This window comes from Cololabis saira, chromosome 12, assembly GCF_033807715.1.
Source record: "Cololabis saira isolate AMF1-May2022 chromosome 12, fColSai1.1, whole genome shotgun sequence".
Classification (NCBI taxonomy): domain Eukaryota; kingdom Metazoa; phylum Chordata; class Actinopteri; order Beloniformes; family Belonidae; genus Cololabis; species Cololabis saira.
In genome coordinates, this window is record NC_084598.1 from 27,239,722 (window position 1) to 27,256,144 (window position 16,423).

At 38.7% G+C, this 16,423-nt stretch overlaps 2 protein-coding genes across 2 annotated transcripts in view; one reads left to right on the forward strand and one right to left on the reverse strand.

Moving 5' to 3' along the window:
• Nucleotides 1–2,863, forward strand: part of LOC133457264 (glutathione S-transferase Mu 3-like) — a 5,662-nt gene extending 2,799 nt beyond the window's left edge. The window contains exons 2-8 of the mRNA XM_061736309.1: nucleotides 154–229; nucleotides 324–388; nucleotides 473–554; nucleotides 710–807; nucleotides 893–988; nucleotides 2,078–2,188; nucleotides 2,467–2,863. Coding sequence (XP_061592293.1) covers nucleotides 154–229; nucleotides 324–388; nucleotides 473–554; nucleotides 710–807; nucleotides 893–988; nucleotides 2,078–2,188; nucleotides 2,467–2,562 — 624 coding nt within the window. The 3' untranslated portion in view covers nucleotides 2,563–2,863. The remainder of the gene's footprint in view (nucleotides 1–153; nucleotides 230–323; nucleotides 389–472; nucleotides 555–709; nucleotides 808–892; nucleotides 989–2,077; nucleotides 2,189–2,466) is intronic.
• eps8l3b (EPS8 signaling adaptor L3b) lies at nucleotides 2,772–16,406 on the reverse strand. The gene is made up of 21 exons (XM_061736308.1): nucleotides 16,271–16,406; nucleotides 16,098–16,149; nucleotides 14,369–14,467; nucleotides 13,957–14,072; nucleotides 13,808–13,872; nucleotides 13,553–13,711; nucleotides 12,204–12,353; nucleotides 11,961–12,058; nucleotides 11,731–11,864; nucleotides 11,519–11,640; nucleotides 11,235–11,367; nucleotides 11,039–11,115; nucleotides 10,849–10,923; nucleotides 10,618–10,763; nucleotides 5,577–5,742; nucleotides 4,337–4,377; nucleotides 4,135–4,228; nucleotides 3,751–3,867; nucleotides 3,578–3,666; nucleotides 3,341–3,473; nucleotides 2,772–3,269 (listed from the first exon to the last, which is right to left on the reverse strand). The coding sequence occupies exons 3-21, from the start codon at nucleotides 14,404–14,406 to the stop codon at nucleotides 3,216–3,218; spliced, it is 2,007 nt and encodes a 668-aa protein (XP_061592292.1). The 5' UTR covers nucleotides 14,407–14,467; nucleotides 16,098–16,149; nucleotides 16,271–16,406; the 3' UTR covers nucleotides 2,772–3,215.
• Between the last annotated feature and the right edge of the window lie 17 nt (nucleotides 16,407–16,423).

Here is a 16,423-nt window from a genome sequence, read left to right on the forward strand (position 1 = left end):
CATTTGCCACCTAAGTTCTCTTGCTTACATGCGAGTCTAAGATATCAAGACACAAAAAAAGTTACGCAGGTCTTAAATGCATAGATTTGAAATCTCTGATCCGAAGAGTGTTTATATTAAACCAATATTGTTTCTGTTTGTCAACTTGTGCAGCTGGCCCAGCCCATCCGCTTCCTCCTGGAGCACACCGGTACCAAGTATGAGGACAAGTTTTACGTCTGTGGTGAAGGTAACTTCCATCTTCGGCTAACAGCAATAAAGAGCTGTCATTGTTTTAGTAAAAGATCGATATCATCCATGTGACCCACGTTTCTCTCCAACAGCTCCAAACTATGACAAAAGCTGCTGGTTTGATGTAAAACCAAAACTTGGATTAGACTTCCCCAATGTAAGAAAGTTTGACTTTATTGATTTTTTTATTTGTAAAGCTCATTTAAACCATTGCCTGATTATTGCTAACCTCTCACCCTAGCTACCCTACCTGGTGGATGGAGACAAGAAGATCGTGCAGAGCAATGCTATCATGAGATATGTTGCTCGTAAGCACAACTTGTGTAAGTATTGTGCATTTTATATATATTTTCATTCATTGAAAACATATATAAAGTACATCTTATTTGAGTTCTTGTCTGTTAAGAACTGCATGTTAATGCAAATGAACAACTTTTGGTTTAATTACTCAGTTCCGGCAACTTTGGTCTGATAACAGGTGGAGAAACTGAAGAGGAAAAGGTGCGGGTGGACATCATGGAGAACCAGGCCATGGACTTCAGGAATGGCTTCGTCAGGATGTGCTACACAGACCTTGTTGGTACCAACTTCTGCTATATTTCATGTTATTTTGCATCATTTGAATCTCCACCAATGTCGGTCTTGCCTCTCTTGAAATTAGGATAAAATAAAGCCAGGATACCTCAGTATGTTGCCCACAACGCTGAAGCAGTTCTCAGACTACTTGGGAGACAGGAAGTGGTTTGCTGGTGATAAGGTACGTTGTTAACGCAAGAAGCTTCTGATCGTGAGCAGTCATTAATAAATCTGCATTTATTATGTCCATCCTGGGACTAGAAGTGTTAACAACAGGGATCTCATTCAGTCCATTTTTATTTTACAGACTTTTTTATGTTGTTAGTTTTGTTAGTATCCCTTGACTATTTTTTAAATATTCATGAGGTCATAAAAGATGGTGGTATAAACTTGTAAGGAAAGACGGCCACACTCAACAAGAATCAGGCCACCCACATAGCCTCAAGTGGGGCTGCAGTCGTGACACAACTGTTTACTAAAATAGAAGAAACAAGCTTGTATGAAGTTGTTGGTTTTTAAACTAATGATTTTTTTTTTTCCTTTTAATACACAACCTCGACAGATCTGAAAGAATGCAACCTACATGTGATTACAAATGAAGTCGTTCAGTTTTAATTTTAGAGGTTTCATAGAGGGTTGGAAATGGAAAAAGTGTTAAAGCGACTGCTGAGAACTAGTAAGATAACTTGAGGGTTACCTATACTCTCACATTCAGCCCAATAATATGAACTGAAGGGCAACTTTTCACAATGCAGATGGATAATGAGCCCAAACGTGCAATAGAAGTAAGTTTTTGAGGACACTGTCTGTATCATTCAGTGGTTTGATCTCAACCCAACAGAGCATGCTTTGCACACCTCCCCAAACAAAACTTTAAAACCAGGCCCACAAACGAGCAGCAACTGCAGCAAGGAAACTGGTTATGTCCATAAGCTCCAGACCTCAGGCAGTCTCTTTTTTTTTTTTTTTTAAGGGTTTTTATTAAAAATGGGGACGGTGGGTAAAAATAAAGGTACCTCACTTAAAATAGCTGCAATTATGTCATTTCTGTAAAATCTCTTAAATTAAAGCTGAAAGTACTTCTGGACTTCACTTTTTATCAAGTTTTTTTTTTCTCTTTTCGTTTTTTAGCTTAAAGTCTGACTAATAAATTAGATTTAAAGGATGGGAAAAAAATACAAATGAATAGTTTAATCCCTTAATACATTTGCTAATAAGATTCGTATTTCCCCTACTGCTTTTAATTAAATGTAACTTTTCTTTACAATAGATCACTTTTGTGGACTTTCTTATGTACGAGTTGCTGGATCAACACCGGATGTTTCATCCTTCATGCCTGGATGAGTTCAAGAACCTCAAAGATCTTTTAGACCGTTTTGAGGTAAAAAGGCTCACCTGTTTAACTCAAACTATCATCAGAAATGGAAACACATTTTGAAGGACTGACCTGCTTAAACATGCCGGCCTTATCTCTGCCGTCCTTAAGTTTCAAAATGCTGAAGTAGTTTTCCTTTTATTGGCATGTCATGCATTACTGTTAAAGCATAACTACACTTAAACTATGGAAATGTGTTCCTTCCCCCAGGCTGCCTGCTTCTGATTTAATGATCTAATGCGATTAAACACTCTGTTTTAACTGATTTCTGTGTGCGTTTGTAGGCACTGGAGAAGATCGCCGCCTACATGAAGTCAAGCAAATTCATGAAGACCCCCGTCAACAACAAGATGGCCAAATGGGGAAACAAGAAAGAGTGAAGAAATCACATGCCTTAGAGAAACAAATAAGTGCAGTTCACAATTGCAAAGGACTGAACAAACCCTGAATTCCGGGCCAGAGAAACATTTTTGTGCTTCTTTTTTTTGTTAAACGTTAACTAGACTTCCAGTCCTTGAATATCAATGCAACTCACTATTTCTATAAACACTTGTAAGTTTTGAACTTGTGGGGAAAGAGGGGAATAAAAAGTTTGTACTGATGTTATAAACTTTAATTTCAAAATACTTGTTACAATTGAAATACAATTTTTGTGGACAGATTAAAATAATTCTAACTTTTGTTCTCAGTTTAACATCACACTGTCAAATAAAGCATATCACTGTTCCAACAAAAACAGGCGTTTATACAGCAGAAGGTGCAAATATCCCAAACACAGTGAACAATATGTCAACATGCATGCTTTGTATTTCATTATCAAAAGAGAAAACTGGAGATTTATTTAATTTTTTTCAATAATGATTGCTGGTGATTAAAATATATTAGATCAACTAAAAGTGATTTCCCTGAAACAAAAAGAAAGAAATCAGGAGGTTCTGAAACTCATTCCTGACAGCAAGGCAGCATCCGTTTATCACTTTTATTCCAGATGTTGATGTATGCTTGCAAAGAATCCAGAGCGCTGGACCAGGACTTAGTAGCGGCCACCGTACGGGCCGTTGTTCGGACCAGATGGTTCGCTGGCCAGCTGCAGAGGACGGAGTCAGCATTACTAAGATGCAGGAGTTTGCCGTTTGCGTCACATGATACGTTACTTACTGCAATTGATGACTTGACTGCCTGCAGCTGGAAGAAGACTTTTCCTCCTTCTTCGGGACACACCGTCCTTATGTCATCCTTGGACATTCCCAGAAGCAGTTGTCCATTCAGCACGCCAAGGCTGGAGATGGTTCTGTCCAGGAGGAGAGAAAGCAGGAAAAACAAAATCACAATTTAAATCTGTGAAACTTCCACAGTATCAGCAGGGAGGGGGTAAAAAAAAAAAAAAAGACTCACATTTTGGAGAAACCTTTGTAGTCGAGCCAGGCTTTCACCTGTCCAGGCGTGGAGTGCATGTCCAGAGTCACTGGACCGAAGGAGTCCCGCTGTGAAGGTGAGCGAAGGAATTGAACAGTCATATCAAATCTGTTAGGCAGGTTTCTCAGGAGGGGCGTGTGTCTTTATCTCACCGGGGGCTCTTCCATGGGTCCACCGCTGTTTACCGGCTCCAAAACCTTCTGAGGAACATTTCCTTCTGCGTTAAACGAGTTGCGAACAAGCCACCATTGCTTAGATCTTTGGATCACCTGCAGAAGGTGAAAAAAGACAAATGTTTCAAGTTGCTGCCTTCTGGTGCAGCTCCAGCGTCTACTGGACACAAAAAAAGTTGACCCCTGCTGTCCAAAAGTACCCAAGTTAAGTAGAATCATTTGAATGGGTCTCACTGGGGATGGGTGTCAAAATCTGTGAATGATGTAACCCAAACGTCGGCATTCAGAATTGTAAACACCCTCAAACAAAGTTCATGTCTTCGCAGGTAAAAGCAGTCTTGTACGGTTTGTTTTGCGCCTCACCTGAACCACCTCACCCTTCACCACATTCAGCTCTCTGTTGTTCCTGGGCACGAAATCGTAAATGACACGCATGTGAAGCGGTGGCTCGCTGGACCTTAAACACCAAGAGACACTTTGTGAGCAGGGTGGACGTGCAGGAAAGTACAGTCTGAACTGTGGACATGTTTGGCACAGGTGTGACCAGGTAGCTGTGTGTGCTTACTGTGCAGATGGGGGTGGACTCCATGGACCATTATCCACAGGCTGTAAAAGACAAAGTGCGTCATAGTAAACCTGAATATGCCTCTTTCTTTTTTATCATGTTTTTTCCAGATACATTTCCCCCCAGTTGTTCTGTAAACAAGAACTTGAATAGTGTTGACTATAATTGAAACACATTGCGAAATACTAAAATGTTGTTTATAAATAGTTTTACTGTAAATTATGTCAACAGCAGTGAGAGGCAGTTACTAAGGAGAGAAAAACAACTTTTACGAGTTAGCAACGTTATCTATTATATGAGGAAACCGACTACGACATCTGGGTGTGTTGCGCTGACCAGAGGCGCGTCTATGATAAAGCGCTGGGAATAAAGCGTCATATAGCTGAAACTGAGGACAGGTCCGCTGCAGTTGCTTCAAAGTTACTTTCATTTATAGTCCATGGGCCAGAGCCCAAAATGTTACTTGTCAGTTCCACTCAAGGTGACAAAACTTACTTATAATTTTTGAAAAGATCCATGTCTATAGATGATATTTTGATATGATAACCCTTCCTGAGTAGCAGCTGTATCATAGTTATCAGCTCATGAAGTAGTAATTGTCTTTGGTATCATTTTAAAAGGGACCGTTAAAGCATTAATTCAAGCTAAGATGTGAATCTTTGTGACCAACATAGAGGTCACTGCAGCTCTTTAAACTATAAACAACACATTTTTACACAATTTTCGCCTAAACGATATACTATCTTTTAGCCCTGTGTCATTTAGGAACAACAGAAACATAAAATACAAAAACTGGAATACTCACAGGACCATAAGGATTCAGGAAATGTATAATAAACCCATTCTATATCATTGTTACAGGTCGTTGTGAGCCTTAAACAAAAGAGCATCATTAGGCTCCTTTGAAACTATAACAGCCACTAGGCTGATGTCACAAACTGGTCTTTATCATTGCAAATACAGGACATAAACAACACCACAATGAGATAAGGAACCAGCTAAGTTTTATAAACAAGCATCTAAAATGTAATTTTCTGAAGGGGGTGGGTGACTTCCTGAGCTGATAACTATGATACAGCTGCCACTCAGGAAGGGTTATCATACCAAAATGTCATATACAGACATGGATATTTTCAAATATTATAAGCAAGTTTTGTCACCTTGAGTGGTATTGATATGGTGGCCCATGGACTATTTAATGAGTCCGCCGAAAGCAGATGCCCGTAGAGGAGGACGGTACCTTCTCGAAATGTCTCTGTGACTGTCTCGGAGAGAAGCCCTGGCCCTCGTTTCTTGGAGCGCCTCCTGGGCTCCGGCTCATGGGGCCGTGCGCGGGCGGCTGCGGCTGCCAGCCGTCGTAGAACTCCGGGATGTAGGGGGGGACGTTGCCGTCCGGCCAGTTAGACCTGCGGGAGCCAACAACACCGTCAGCCAAGTAGAACATTTAAAAAAAATATATAAAAAGAGTAAAAAAAAAAAAAAAAATGAATGAATAAAGTCGAAATGTTGAGAAAAAAGTCGAAATGTTAGAAAAAAGTCAAAATTTCGTGAATAAAGTCAAAATGTTGAGAAAAAAGTAGAAATGTCAAGAAAAAAGTCGAAATTTTAAGAAAAAAGTCGAAATGTCGAGAAAATAGTCGAAAAGTTGAGATTAATGTTGAAATACAATTTTGAGAAAAAAACGTCGAGAAAAAAGCCGAAATGTTGAGAAAAAAGGCGAGATTTTGACTTTATTCACGAAACGTACATTAGGTAATCTCGACATTTCGTCTTTTTTCTCGAAGTGCACAATAAAAAAAATCTTCCACTCTCAAATTTTTTTTCTCTCGCCTGGCCCTAATACTCGGTACTTTCTTATGAGAAATACTCATTTTAAAAAAAGAATGAAATACTGAAATACTATATATCTAATGCATATCTGTCAAGTCTCCTGTTTTGGCAGGGAAACTACCGTATTTCACCCCTCTTTCCCGTAAATTTCCCGTTTTGTAATATAATAATGTTTAAACTGCAAACTGAATTTATAATAAATACATTTCTAGGTGTTATGATTGATGAAAATCTCACATGGAAAAATCATATTGCACTCATCTCGAACAAGATTGCAAAGAATATTGGAGTAATCTGATGTACACGGCATCTATTATCAAGAAAACATTTTATTCATTTATATTATACTATGATTTATCCTTATATTTCATACTGCAATGTCATTTGGGCAAGTACCTTCATGAGCAACCTCAACTGTATCTTTATCCTGCAAAAACATTTTATCAAAATGATTACATTTTCCAATAGACTCACTAGATCCACCCCATTGTTCCAATCCCTAAGTATTCTCCCTATTTTTGCTGTAAATGTTTTTCAGATTTGTCTTTTTGTCTATCAATCCATTCACAAGCTACTTCCAACCTGTTTTCATTCTTTATTTCAATTAAATTCCCAAATTCATCACTTCAATACTAGTTCTGCAAACAATCTCCATTACACACTTTTCAGGTCTACTTTTTCCCAATTTTAAATTAGATTCAGAGGTTCCTCTTTACTGGAACACCTTACCACACCATATTAGAGAACGCTCGAGTACAAATAATTTCAAAAAACAAATCACAACATTTTTGCTAGCCCAACTTAGCAAAGCTTAACCATTCATTTCCAGTTCTTCTCTGCTCCCCCTCATTAGATTCCTGTTTTTGTTTTCTAGTAATTTAGCTTATTTTCCTTAGTTGTCTTATGTTTTACATATTTCTGTAGATATTGTTTGTTTCATTATAGGAGGACCACTCGATAAGCCCTTATGGGTTTTTTTGGTTCCTCTCGCACATTTTCTGTTATATTGTATTTCTTTTTTTTATTTCCTTTTTTTTTCTACATACTGTTCGTCTGTACTTTTAAAACGGTTGTATATTTTTATGTGCAAATAAACTAAACTAAACTAAATTGTCACTAGCCTCACGAGAACTGCCCCCTGCTATAGGCTGGGTGGCAGTTCTCGCGAGGATAGTGGCGACAACGGGAGTAAACTCAGAACAACAAATCAGAGATGGATATCTTTAAAAATGGGAAACCAAATTTACTTTCCTAAAGATGAGCAGGACAGAAACATGCGTCTGTGTCATCAGTCAGTGAATGCCAGAGAGCCACATGAGTGAAAAGGACAAATTAAAAGAAAATGTAAATGTTTCACTTGAAGACAACCAATATAAACTGAAAATATATATAAGTGCTTTAATTCCCCTTTGTCTTTTCATTTAGGTTCTATTATAGGAAGTACATACATAGGAAGTACATTTCAGTGTAAACAAAGGTCGTCTTATCAGGCTACGAGCACATAATTGTAGTTTGTATGTGGTTGACAGGTAGTTATTTTGGATTTCTCTTTAATCTGTCTTAAAATGTAAAATACTGGACCACAGTTGGGCTGGTGGGACAGCGGTGGGAAAATTTCCCGTATTTTTTAATGCAAAACTTGACAGGTATGAAATTTAATGCAAAACAGGTAACGATACAAATGCGCAAAACAAAAACGCATACAGGTACAAGACAAGAGGGGACACTAGAAAACAAACAACACAAACAGACAAACGAAACAGTACAAAACAACAAAGTCAATGTTTTTGCTCAGATTTCTTCTATGTGGCCGTTTGCGTGTATGAGTGCGTCTATGTATGTATGCACGTGTGTGGTGAGTATGTATGATGGTTTTCTACAATGAAGGTTATTTAAGGAGAGAGACAGCAGCCAAAATAAATAAATAAATAAAAAGGACAAATAAGAAAAAAAAGGGTTTAAGAGGGGGAGTCATTAACGCAGGCAGAAATGAGAATGAAAGGGATGGGGGGGCGGTCCAGACAACAGAGGCAGTTTTTTTGTTTGTTGTTTTGTTTTGTCTTTTGTTTCCCTTTCCCCTTTAATTTGCTTTATAATTTGGTATGTTTCATATTCTCACATTTTCCTCTTTTCCTTTTATTATAAGTTCTCAACCCCCCCCTCCCCTTCTAGCTGTCCCTTATTTTGGGCCGCCATCAGACTTATAAGGAGATGGCCCTACGGGCGGGGTTGATTCACTTCTACAGTTTAGCTTATAGGTAAATCATATCATCTGTGAGGGAGATTTACTAGAAGAAGTCCACCCTCTTTCATGTTTGAAAACCTTGATGCAGCAACTTGTGCATTTTGCCTCCTTTAATTTGAAAAGCTCTGTGTGAGCTTCTGTCTCTTCAGCTCTAATTCCCAGCTCATCAGACGACTGGCCAGCAGCCCATTTCAGTTTACAAGAACCCCTTTCCCATCATTTTCTCACAGATGGCACACTGTTGCGCATCGGCATGCTGCCACTTGTCCTATTTTTGTAACAGTCACAGCTACAGCAGATATTTTTAAAAACCATGGTACTTAAAAAGATGGTGTTGAAATAAAATACATTAGAGACTACTTCATTAGGGCATTAATGTACAGTCCATAATACTATACATTTTAAAGTATAAATCCATCAATCCATTATTTATACTCCCTTACACCCATTCAGTGCCACGAGGGTCTGCTGGAGCCTATACCGGCTCTCTTTGGGCAAAACGCAGGTGTACAGCTACACCTTAGACAGGTTACCAGCTGGTTATTACTTTTTTATTTTATTTTTTAAATGCTGTGCAGATCAGCTGCTCATTATATGTTTTAGATCTATCAAATTATTATTAAGTGTTACACATAATGTTATCAAGTAAAAAAAAAAAAGTGTGTATTATACAGCTTGGAGCGTTGTCTTCAGCAAAAGGGAGATGCTGGCTTTAATGTAGATTTTATGCTCAAATAAGCTTTAAAACACCCTTAAGGTTTATGGGAAGCTGCAAAAAGCATAACTTGACTATTTAGAGGGAAACAAATGTACTGTCAGGATCCAAAGGTTTACTGCAACAAGTTAACATTTAACCTTTTAACGCCAGACGTCTTTGCTTTCTTCCAACTGCTAACAAAGGCAGAGCTGGTGTTTAATAATTATTTACTGATGTTGTATATTAAACTCCTTATTCAAAAGAAAAACCTTAAGGTTGTCAAATTTGTGGGAAAAGAAAAAAACAACCTTTGTTGATATGATACATTGCATATTTTCTAACAGGAATTTGTCTTTCAAGATAATGAATATACTTGTGAATAATGCCAAGTCATGTGATAGTGTAACAAGATAGGAAAGAAAATATTTGGACATTTATTAGGAGTTTTGCCACTGTTTTGCTTATGTTTTTTTCTCCAGCTAGGGGAGTTTTTACCTGCCATTGTTGAAATATATATATACATGGGTGTATGTGTGTATGTATATATATATATATATATATATATATATATTCATTCATTCATTCATTCATTATCTTACCCGCTTGATCCCTTGCGGGGTCACGGGGGTCTGCTGGAGCCTATCCCAGCTCATTTTAGGTGAGAGGCGGGGGTTACACCCTGGACAGGTCACCAGTCCAGGGCAGGGCCACATATAGACACACAAACCATGCTCACAATCACACTCACGCTCACACCTACGGGCAATTCAGAATCATCAATTAACCTAATATGCATGTTTTTGGACTGTGGGAGGAAGCCGGAGTACCCGGAGAAAACCCACGCAAGCACGGGGAGAACATGCAAACTCCACACAGAAAGGCCCCTGCCGGGCCTGGGAGTCGAACCGGGGACCTTCTTGCTGTGAGGCAACAGTGCTAACCACTAAGCCACCGTGCTGCCTATATATATATATATATATATATATATATATATATATATATATATATATATATATATATATATATATATATATATATATATATATATATATATATATATATATATATATATATATATATATATATATATATATATATATATATATATATATATATATATATATATATATATATATATATATATATATACATATATATATATATATATACATATATATATATATAATTGAACTGAAATTAAATTTCACCAAAACCAATTTATTCTCCCTCCATAATATTTGTTACGATCCACCTAATAAAGATAAGAAATTTCCAGCACATCATTTATATTTTGTTATTATTTCAAGCCACAATATCTGTAATAATAATACTTTGAATGCATCTTTCCATCTCTCCCTTGCCCCCTTTTTTTTTTTTTTTTACTTCATGTGTAATGAATGTATTTAACTCGTGTTTACACATCAACATTATGGTCCACTATGCCCAAAGTTCAGGTGTTTTCAGGACAGGTATATTAATGAGCGGGCTGTATATGAGAGACAGCCTTACCTGGGGATGAACCAGCACTCTCCCAGAAACTTCCACAGGCGGTCCTCATCTGGGGTCAGGGTCTCGGTGAGGAGCCCCAGGGCTGCTTCCGTCAGCAGCGGAGAGACCACAGTGGGAGGCAGGTCTTCGGGATACCGGGGAACTACCTGGAAGAATGAAGCGTGGACTGTAACAACGACAGAGACGTATGAGCGGATGGACAAACACTGACTATGACAGAGAGGAGCTTACCGCGCCCAAATTACTAAAGAAGATGTGGACATAGTCGGAAGCTTCGGGATTGACCAGACTGCCGTCCAGCTGGCCCTGTAACGTAAGGAGGAGTTTTTCTGCTGCAGTCAGGAATATTTGCAGGCTCAGCAACATTCTTTCCACCCACTCTGGAAAGTTTGAAATCTACGAAGACTTTGCAAGTATTTACCAGCAGGTTGAATCCGTACTTGATTTTCTGGAGAAAATAAACATACTCCTCCCAGTGCGGTAGGTCATTAGCTGGTGCTGCAGGGGAGAAAGTGATCTGTTGAATGCTTATCAGTCACAAACATCCGTCTTAAACAATTTATAGTCTCTAGTACCAAAAGGTGTCAGTGGGTAGATATATTAGTGAGGGATATTACCAATTTTCTTAGATTTGTTCTTAAACCCTTTTATCTTCTTGCTCTTCTTGTGTCGTGTTGAAGCATTGCTTCCTGCAGCTGACACTTTGCCTAGGAAGATCTCCAAATCATCTAAAACATGGTTTAAAATTTCCTGAGGAAAAGAATGAATACGCAAATTAAAACTGTGAAATGTAAGAAAGCCTGAACATGCTTGTTTGCCTTGTAGAGAAGCATCATTTCACAGTTTTCATCATAATTCAAGATCGACTGTTGCTTGTGGGAAGAGTTGTCGCAGCACCGACCGTGTTCCTCTGTATTTCTGTTATCTGAGGAGCGATATCTGGGCTGCCGTTGAATTCATGAGGGTCTCTTTGAAATGGCATGCTTTCTTGTGCAGGATGGGTGGGTGGGGGAGGCATGTATTCTAATTAGAAATGACACAAATATTGAAAAAAGATTGAGGGCCTGAAAGAGTTAATTGTTGATTTGAAGAAAGCAGGTCCATTGACTGTACCTGGCCCTCTGTTGTTCCACTGTGGGGCCCCAAAGTCCGATGGAGGTGGAGTCCTCTCGTGCTCCAGAGGGCGTGGCCCGCCCTGCTGGAAGTTTCCTAAAGTATGCTGACCCATGATATTCTCCAGATTAGCCCTTAAAACACAAACAAACATCAGTTACTGTTTAATCTGTGAGGCTGTCCCTTCCTGTAATCTCTCATATCTTTGCACGTGGGTTTAAACTCCATACCTCATGCCGGGCGGCTCTCTGCGTGACTCCCGATCAGCACCTCCTCTCGCGCCTCCTCTCTTCACCGCCTTATCCAGATCACTCTTAATCACCTCTGCCTGGTAAAACGAAACAGCTTTTAATGTCACTCTTACAGTTTGTGACTCCAGAAGAAAAGAAGACTGGTGTGAACTTTTTTTTTTTTTCATTTCCGGAGCTTCCAAGATGTCAGAGTTAAGTTCACAGATGAGAGATGGGACTCACCTTGGTCTCCTCACACTGGAACATGAAGACCTGAGGGACCGGTCTGCTGTGCTCCTGCACAGTTATTGTCAGCAGAGAGTTGTAGACGCAGCTGTCCAAAACAGCTTTGGTTTGTGAGATGCAATTCAAAGGTATCGACTCCAGCTCCGCCTGCCCCAATGAACAGACACAAATGAATGAAACAGTGAAAACACAGTACATGCTACTGTGTGATAATTCGTTGTATTTCTAGAAACCAAACTAGAATAATAATGGAAATCATGGACAGTCTTTAAGACAAAGAGCCCCCACTGGTTTCATACAAATGTCATATACATTAATTAAAAAGATATCTTATGTTTTAGTCTTCTTGTATTATTTGTGGTCATTATGAATTTCATTTTAGTCAGTTCAGACCCCTCTTCGGGCAATTTGAATCCTTTTCTGGTAATTTTGACTCTGTTGCTGGTTTTCTTTGCAGTTCTTTAGCATCCAGCTGTTTCATGTCTCCTTATTGTTTTGCATTTTTTAACTGTTTTTTCATTTGCATTCAAATGTATTTGTATCCACTGTCATGTTTTGCTTCACTAGTATTGTTAACTTTGCATCTCTTTCTGATCTTTCTGATTCGGTAGTAATTGTTATCCTTTCTTTTTCATGATTTTGTTACCCATTCTAGTTGTTTTAAGTGCTTTTTTAGTCTTTTTGTGAATGTTGGGCTTGCTAGCAAGAAATAAAAACCTTGCAAATATGCCAGATGTTTTCAGGTCAAAAATGTATTTTTGACATAAGACTATATTTGTTGTAAATACTTCTTGTCACATGCACAGTTATTGTAAGTAATTCAAATCCTAATTAAAACAGTTGCAGTTGTGCCACTATGTTTACTTCTGATCACCTTTTTGCATACTTTCTTTGTGGGATTCTTCTCTTTGTGAGCTAAGCTTCTTTAAATCCCATTAAGATCTATTTATAATCACACAATTGTAGGCTCACAACTTTGTGGTGAGAGATTTCCGGTCTCAACAAAGCCTTGGCTTCATCTGTTTTCCACCCTCCAGGGAGAAAAGGTTTCTGGAGTTAAGAAAAAGAGCTTGTCAGATCTCGATCTCAAGTTTTTTTGTTTTGTTTTGTTTATTTCCTGATGCATTAATGCACCCACAGCTGAATAGATGCAAATTCCCGCAGCTAAATTGCTCCATGTCTCTGAAAGCTGACATAATGGCTTTGGAAAAATCACACTTTGTTGTAAAAATATGGTCTCAAGGCCCAACAACCCCCTCTGATAAATGCATATATTGAACGTAGCTTTTAAGACCAAAACGAGCCAGCGAGCCAGTTGTTCTTCTAGACATGACTAGACTGCTAACCTTTGTCTCGATGTCACAAAGCAGAAGATACGCTCCCTGAATCTGCATGATCATCTCTTGAGCCCACACACGGCCGCTGGCATCCAGCTTCTTGAGCTTGGCTACACAGTTCTCCACTGACCTCACCTCCCGGCCGTCCAGCTCACAGGTGAACAGATGCTGATTAGAGGAGGAAAAGAGGGTCACGCATGAAAGGAGTTCTGGACAACATTGTCAGTAATTGTGTGTGTCTGCATTTAGGTGGAGAGTTCATACCTCCACTCTGACATTAACGTTTTCCGGTTGTCTGTTCATCGTCTCTGAGTACTCCTTTCTCTGCACTGATGTAAAAAACATCTCTGAGCACATGCTATTTGGACAAAAATCTGCAAAGACTAAGATATGTTTCTTATATCTGAACATACTGTATATGTTTCTCCCACTGGGTCTGGACATGCCGTTTCTCTGCAGCGGCGAATCTTTGGGGTCATCTTGTTGAAAAGCCCGCCTCCGTTGAGGGAAGTCCTCCTGTGAGATCCCCCTAAAGAGAAATAACAGGCCGCTTAGATAAGATACTTGATGTGGTGTGCGTACGTTGACTGCTGGTAGCGTGCACGCAAACAAATAAACCATGATCTTAGTCACCAAGGTAGCAATTTGCAGATAAGCTATCCACAGTCCACAAGTTAAATGAGCAGCACACTTACAACAGCGTGATAATGTTTTATCACAAAAGAGTGAGAGCAGGCGTTGTAAGGTGTTGCTATCTCAAAATGAAATGGCTTCATAAGAATAAAACAGCACTATATATTAAACTAGAATTTGATATTTTCTCACCCCGGGGCGTAGGAGAATGCACCATTGTTTCCAAACATTATAAATGACCTCTCTCTTTAGACGTCCGATCCACAGGAACCACCAGCACACTGCTCCAACCTGTAAGAGCAGAAATGTATTATGGGGACAACATGTGCACGGACAAGTAAACTGATGAGCTACTGGGCATGGACTTGTGCTCGGCCCACACACCCTTTAGTACAGAGCAAGACACCCAGACTGAAGGAAGTGTAGAAGACAGATAAACCCAGTTACTGTTAAAGGAATACAACATTTTAGAAAATAAATAGATTGCTAAACCTTGCAAAAGAGACTTATGCTAGAAGTAGCGATCTGTTTCTAAGAAATTCCAAAGTGTTTTTATTTCCACGTTGTGACTGAGACACGTCAGCTAGCGGTGCAGTTTACAAAACTGTAGTTTTGTAGTACACTGTACTGCAGTGTACTACAAACACTGAAGAATACACTATAGTACAGTGTGTTCTGACGCCAAAAAGTAAACGTCCTGATTGTTTTGTCTGAAGAAAGCATAATAATCTGATTACTGTACATTCACAAAGTTATAGTTAGCAATGGTGTTAGCCTCTGAGTAGTTACATGAAGTAAACCCAAAATGAAAATACAGCTCCTTTTAATGTATCTGCTTATAGATTGTTGTATTTCATTTGAGATAAAGTAAATAAATAAGTCATAATATTAGAGTAAGAACATTTTGGTGTTGTTTTAAGATTGATTTGTCACTTTTGCTAGTTGTGTCAAACACTTGTTACTGCAAATTTCTAGCAACTATGCTAAGGTATGGTAAGTTAGTGAAGGCTTTGCCAGACTGTTATTGGATACAGAGGAAAAAAGGGTGATATTTACCCTCTTATCAAACTCTGGGGCTGACAGCAAATAAGCAATTTTTCCAAAGAATAAGCATGTCCCTCCAAGTCTCTTTAAGTCTGTGGACATTTGAGTCTTTGTAATTGTACTGTGCTTTCTTTTTTCTTTTCTTTACAGTGGTCAAATATTGAATTGAATCTGGTTCAAGTCATTTTTAATCTCTTTGTCATTGTGTTGTGACTCACTGAAAATAAATATTTATATAGTCCCTTCAATGGACACTATACTAGTCCCTTTACTCTTTGGGCTTCTTCTTCAATAACCCTTTTTTGACATAAAAATGAAGCCAGTATCAAACCTAACTAGAACAGAGGATTGAGAAGATAGAACTACAAGTAAATACAGATGATGACAACTTAATTGTCTTTTAACTCAAAGTGATTTGTTGTAATACACACATATCCTAGGTAAACAAATTCAAATAGTTTACTATTTTCTAACCTTTGTTTAGGGTAACTGGTATAAACCTTTAGGTAGATTATTTAAAAGAGAAAACAATTACTGACTGAAGCTTCACATTTGTGGTTCTGCGATAGAACATCTGTCATTGTCTTATCAAGTCCACTATTGTATTAAATTAAATCCACAGGTGACTGAGATTAAATGGGCAATACCTGGTTAATTAGTTACCCTTATTAAACTGTCAACAATCAAGGGTAAAAGTTTTTGCCACAGGAGAACACAGACCAACATTTATGGTGGATCAGAACTCACATTTCTACTGGCTGCTCCTAGTTTATGTATCAGAAGTAACAATTCAAATATTTTTCCATTCGAGTGAATGTGCTCAAGTGAACACATCAGGTTACTTCAATTTAATGTTTAACTTTGATCCATCACGTACCTCCTGGACTGAATGTAGACAGTACGATGATTTTTCCTGGCAATAACCCACTCTGCAAAAGCAAACACATTTTCCATCTCAAAACAGGATGTGATGCCTCCAACAATAAAGATTTATTTAATCTCCTTCCATTACTACGTCCAGTCATAGCCCCTCTGCCCAGTTCAGCCTACCTCTCCGTCAGCTCCGCTCTGGTGACATTGTTCCCGTTCAAAGTGATTTTCCACTAAGACCTACTGACGAATATCTGAGCAGAAACTTCCTTGACTTGCACTTGAGGATAAAGAAGCAAAGTGCATCAACCTGCTGGGAGTGTCGGAGCTCCG